We start from the raw sequence: 6000 nt of genomic DNA on the forward strand, positions 1-6000 counted from the left end.
GAGGGTTGGCTGCCAGTGCCTTGCTGGCTCACGTTTTGTGGCTACTGGCTCAGGGGCCCCAGTGGCCACTGCTGGCTCTTGGCTGGTAGGCTTGGATCTGGCACGGGCCAGGGTCTATCCCTTTAATAGCTCTGGGGTTTACCAAATTTGAATTAAGCGCTCTGCTATTTCGAATTAATATCGAAATAGCGGTTTGCATGTATAGATGCTATTAAAGTTAATTCAAAATAACAGCTGTTATTTTGAATTAACTTTGCGGTGTAGACGTACCTGGAGGAAACTGCAGCCAGTGTGATATAAGTCAGTGCATCTCCTGGCTATCCTGGCAATGCCTCTTCCCAACCTGTGTGATCCACTCTTTGGGCTCCATCGGCTCCCTGGAAGCCACTTTTTGCTACCCAAAACTCCACACCATCAGATTTATTTCTGTCAGGAGATGTAAAATAACTTAAAAGCAGAAGCTATTGAGTCAATGGAGCACCTTCCAATTGGATGAGTTTCTGGTAGGGTCAGGGTCTCCCCTCTCCCCCCTCCTCCATCTCAGTTTGGAGCTTGGAAGGATCCCAATGGAGGAACCTAAAGCTTTGTTTGTACAGAGAGCTTCTGTAGCTTGGTACTCACTGGTACTAAATCTCCAGCTACTGCAGGCATAGGTGACTATATGAAAAGTGAGTCATATTCTCTGTAATTCCAGCTCTCCAGGTCCTACAGAATGACCCAAGTCCCATTGTCCAGATGGTGGCAACTCAGGTCCTAAGAGACATCTGACCTGGATGAGTGCTCGGGGAATGAAGCACAGACAAATAGATCAAAGAGCTCCTGCTACCTTGAATGGGAACAAGAGAGGGATTGCTGGAGGACAATGTGCTCTGTCTGTGCCAGCTTGTTTCCAGCTTGCACCTCATATACTTCGGTGGGAAGCTAGACCTTGGTGGTGTGCGGCCAGCTCTGCTATGGGGTAGGAGAGTAGTATAAGGGCCCTACCATCAATCAAACATTAGCCCTGCCACCTGACCCTGGAAGTCCCCCCCCCCCGACTCCCCGGAAGTTCCTTCTCCCTTGTCACCGGCAGTCCCGCCCCTGGAGGGTAGTACATCCGGGTCGAGAGGGACAGGTGACCGGAAGTAAAAAAGGATGTCATGTGACCCCCGTTAGGCCCGTCCCCTGTCACCGGAAGTCCCGCCCTTGGGGGTAATACATCCGGGGTCAAGAGGGGCAGGTGACCGGAAGTAAGGGGTGTCATGTGACCCCTCTAAGGACTTGCCCCGCCTCCCTCTACCAATCAGGAAGGGCTTTCCCCGTAGGACCGCCCCGCGAACCGCTTTGACCAATCGGGGGGCAGTTCTGGGACCGGATGACCCGCCCAGAAGTGGGTCGTGTGACCCCTCTAAGAACTCGCCCCGCCTCCCTCCACCAATCAGGAGGGGTTTTTTCCCTGTAGGACTGCCTCGTGAACTGCTTTGACCAATCAGGGGGCAGTTCCGGGACCGGAAGACCCGCCCAGTAGTGGGTTGTGTGACCCCTCTAAGAACTCACCCTGCCTCCCTCTACCAATCAGGAGGGTTTTTTTCCCTGTAGGACCGCCCCACAAATCGCTTTGACCATTTGGGGGGTGCAGTTCTGGGACCCGTTGACCAGACCGGAAGCTGGTCGTGTGACCCCTCTAAGAGCTTCCCGTGACACCCTCTGTCAATCAGAGCATAGCACTTCCCCATAAGTTCTAGCGCCACACAAAAGAAGCCATCTTGTTCCAAGAGCGCGTGTTTCAGAGAGCGTGCAAACGCTGAGCAGAAACATGGACTCTTTCACCACCCCCACCAGAAGTTTGGAGTTTGTTTTGGTGACGAGGGCCTTCCACCACATGAGAAGAAAGTGCCACATCAGCAACAGTTCCGAGGACGAGGGAGAGGCAAAAAGGGGCCCTTTGCCCCCTCTGCTATTGGATACACCAGGATCTGATCCCGAAACCCAACTCCTCCCACGGCAGCCTGACGAGCTAGACGGCCTCTCGTTATCTGTCCCTGTGGAGGATGCTGCCCATCTCTCCCAGGAGTCGGACAAGGTGAACGGAAAAGAAGTCAAACAGGTAAATGAAAAAATCGAGGTGGGGGGCATCATGGGTGTTTTGTGAATCTAAAAACCAGCAGCTGTAGCTTATTCTCTTTTTTGACAATCTCTTGCCAGGTCGACGATGACTTTCTAGAAACCTTTGAGAAATTGCACATCGGTAATCCTGTGGGAGTAAATCTATCTTGTGCCCGCTTTTTTTGCTCATATCTGACACATGGATCTCGAGAACAAACGTGCAAGAATGAATTAACTCGGACTCCCTAATAGCGATAGTGGTGGGGGTGTCATGGTGCCCATTTGCAGATGGCTGTAAAAGGGTGTGTTAATCCAGATGCTTAATAAAACTTGTATGAAATGTGTTGGTGTGAATGTGTTCCTTCCATACTTACAGCATCTTTTACTAACACAAATAACAGTCATGTCTACGCAGATTGCTCTGTTAGAGAAAATACATTACACCCCCAGGGAAGCTGGCAGCTTTGGTGGGGTGAACCCTCTGTTTCAAGCAGTCAAAAAGCACAGTAAAACTTTGAACAGAAGACAGGTAACATCATGGCTTTCGGACCAAGACGCTTACTCTTTGCACAAGCCTGCTCGAATACATTTTAAAAGAGACAAGACCATTGTCTCAGACGTGGATGCACAATGGCAAGCAGATTTGGTGGATATGCACCGGTTCTCCAAACGCAACAGCGGTTTTAAGTATATTTTAACAGTGATAGACATTTTATCAAAATATGCCTGGGCCTTAGGCCTAAAGGACAAGACGGGCAAGGAGGTAGCCAAGGCCTTTAAAGCTATTTTCAGCGAAGGTCGCGTGCCTCAAAAATTACAAATGGATCGGGGAAAAGAATTTTTAAACAAACCTTTAAGTGGATTGTTAAAGCGGCATGGTGTCCACCATTTTGTTACTAACAATGAAGTCAAAGCGGGGGTTGTGGAGCGATTTAACAGAACTTTAAAATCTAGGATGTGGAGATATTTTACAGCCCACAATACCTTTCGCTACATTGACATATTATCTGAGTTTATAAAGAGTTACAGCTGGAGCTTTCACAGAACTATACGGACCAGACCTGCTGATGTGAACCCCGCAAATTCTCTGAAGGTCTGGAAAACTGTTTATGGAGATGATGTTAAAATAAAACAGGCTGTTGTTCCTTTTAGAAAAGGGGACCACGTGAGACTCTCTAAAACCAAAGGTGCCTTTAAAAAAGGTTATGAACAAACATTTACCGATGAGATATTCATAGTGGATGAAGCCTTAACCAGGGGTGAGAGACCTGTCTACCGATTAAAAGATTATGAGGGTGAGACAGTGACGGGGTCGTTTTACCCTGAAGAATTACAAAAGGTGAACCCCAAACAAGACAGGATTTACAGGATTGAAAAAGTTCTAGCAGAGAAAGGGAAAGGAAGAAAAAAGCAGCTATTGGTGAAATGGCTGGGGTGGCCCAACAAATTTAACAGTTGGGTAGAAGCTTCTCAACTCTGTAACGTTTAAGCGAGAATAAAAACAATCCCACCTGCAAGGAGAGAAATGGGGGACGGGGGCTTCTACATCACTCTGCCCAGCAACGCCAGCTCTGGGGTTTTTCCCCAAAACACCAGCTCGGCCTTTACAATACAGCTAATAAAGTCGTTGGATCTCCCGGGGGCCTGGGAAGTGGGGTTAGCGGAAATACAATATCCACACAGCTGGAACAACATTACTGAGGACACCCCTTTCCAAATCACCTTTGGAGATAAACCATGGAGTTATATCCTACGGCGAGGTTATTACTCAACTATACCCGAATTATTGGAACATATGAATAGCATTGTGGCACGTCATTCTGGACCGCCTGATGTTATCATGAATTATGACCCCGTGAGTAGAAAATGTAGACTTAAATCCACCGATGCTACTGCTACGTTTTCTACCCTCGGGGAGCTAGCTAACATTCTGGGTTTGGCCCCCGGGCACAGTGTCCAGAAGAGTCCCTTCTCAGCAGACATCACAGGGGGTTTCAACTCCTTGTATCTATACACGGATATTGTAGAACACCAGTTTGTGGGGGACTTTTCTGTCCCCCTGTTACGCTGCGTCCCTGTCAGAGGAAATAACAATGAGTTTGTTACCATCACCTACGATAAGCCTCATTACGTACCCATCAGTCAACACCACATCGACACCATCACCATTGAAATAAAGACGGATCAAAACAGATGCGTTTCATTTTGCTTTGGCAAGGTGATTGTGAAGCTGCACCTGCGTTCCCGGAAAGAGCGAGGTTTCTAAAAAGCAAAACACTATTATGGCGATCGTAAAAAATTACGGTGACTCCAAAGTCTACAGCAACTATTACAAAGCCCAGGCTGGATATGCCCTTCCTGGATATCATGGAGCCCCTGTGATGTACGGGGCCGGCGTGGGCGGTATATTCCGTAGCCTTTTTCGAAAAGCTGTACCGCTTTTGCGAAGAGGGCTAGAGATTATTAAACCCCACATAAAAACAGCCGCTCAAAACATAGCCAGAGATGTGGTAGGCCACGTTTCCCAGGCTGTCTTGGAGAAGGTGGGGAATCCGGCTAAACAGGAAGGGTCAGGGCTGATGTATATTAAAAGGAGGAAGAGAAAGAGAAATGCGTCATATCCGCGACGCACAGGACCCCCGAAACCCTTTAAAAGAAGAGCCTTGACACGCAGGACAGGCCATCAGCAAAAGTCCAAGAGGAAGCCAGGGAGAAAGAGGACACGCTCTGTGCCTGGTAAAAGAGATATATTTTAGTCAACATGGCTTTCGTTCACTGCGGGTCGGAAGAGTGCACCAAATCTGAACTAGACTTGTTTCAGATAGCCCCTACTCAGACCAGCATTGAGAAAAGCATCTACATCGAGGTGCCGCCTCTGTCAGCCGTGACAGAAACTGCCCCCATCGACTTTTTTATAGCAGGGAATGGCATAGATTATATGGATTTAAACAACATCCTACTCTACCTTTGTTGCAAGATAGTAAAAGGCGATGGGACTGCACTCCCCAGGGATGCCGCGGTGGCCTCTATTTTCAGTCAATTGGACGTTACATTGGGAGACCGCCTAGTAAGCAATTTTCCGCCTGACTGTTTTACAAAGACACTCCTGGACAACACGAAAAAACAGCTGGATGGTGAGAATCTAGGATTTGTGAGGTGTGCAAGGCTGACGTCCCAGAGCAGGACAATGGAGTTGTTGGGTCATCTACACAGCGACCTGTTTTTTCAAGAAAAACTTTTGTTGAACGGGGTGGATGTGAAAATTAAATTGACACGCAGTAAAGCACCCCAGGTGAGGGGTTTAAAGGCAACTGATGGTTGTTTTTCTTAATTTTTCTTCTTAAAAACAATGAACAATTCAGAAAAAATACCTAGACATAATATATATATATATTAAATAGATATTCTATATATAGAGAAGTGTTTTATTTAAAGCAAAATGTGATCAAGTTCAAAAATTATTTTTAGAACATGACAAACTTCACACACTGAGCCAGTCAGACAGTTTAGCCAATTTTTGTTTTTTAGAAGGCAAAAAAGGAGTTGGTGTTTCTCGATCCATCCCAGTGTCAGTGGCTGAGGCCTTCAGGCGTTCCAAAAGAACTCTGTTGTCTGCACTGCCCATGATGGAAGATGGAACGTTTAGTTCTGCCATGGCATTGATAAACACATCCCATCCTTTAGGTACATGTCTGCTAGGGACAGAACGCGTCTGGGTGACGGCTCTGACTAAGTCAAGCATGTTAGAACCATTCACCACCGAGCCTTTGTACACAAATGCACCTTTATCATTCCAGGAAGCGATAGTTTTATCCTGGCCCAGCTTATTTAGCAACACTGAGGCGTTTTTCTTATAACGCTTATTCACGTTATCCAACAGCTCCTGACCCACAGAGTCTGAGGTGTTTTCTGTTT

At 47.2% G+C, this 6000-nt stretch overlaps 1 protein-coding gene across 1 annotated transcript; it reads left to right on the plus strand.

Moving 5' to 3' along the window:
• The first annotated feature begins 1366 nt into the window (after positions 1–1366).
• On the plus strand, positions 1367–4806 carry LOC142825330 (SCAN domain-containing protein 3-like). Its single transcript, XM_075917286.1, has 2 exons — positions 1367–2086; positions 2185–4806. The coding sequence occupies exon 2, from the start codon at positions 2402–2404 to the stop codon at positions 3572–3574; it is 1173 nt and encodes a 390-aa protein (XP_075773401.1). The 5' UTR covers positions 1367–2086; positions 2185–2401; the 3' UTR covers positions 3575–4806.
• The last annotated feature ends 1194 nt before the right edge of the window (positions 4807–6000 follow it).

This window comes from Pelodiscus sinensis, unplaced genomic scaffold (genome assembly GCF_049634645.1).
Source record: "Pelodiscus sinensis isolate JC-2024 unplaced genomic scaffold, ASM4963464v1 ctg49, whole genome shotgun sequence".
In the NCBI taxonomy this organism is placed as follows: domain Eukaryota; kingdom Metazoa; phylum Chordata; order Testudines; family Trionychidae; genus Pelodiscus; species Pelodiscus sinensis.

Coding starts and splice junctions, on each gene's coding strand:
- LOC142825330 (XM_075917286.1), top strand. CDS start 2,402: ATGCTTAATAAAACTTGTATGAAATGTGTTGGTGTGAATGTGTTCCTT.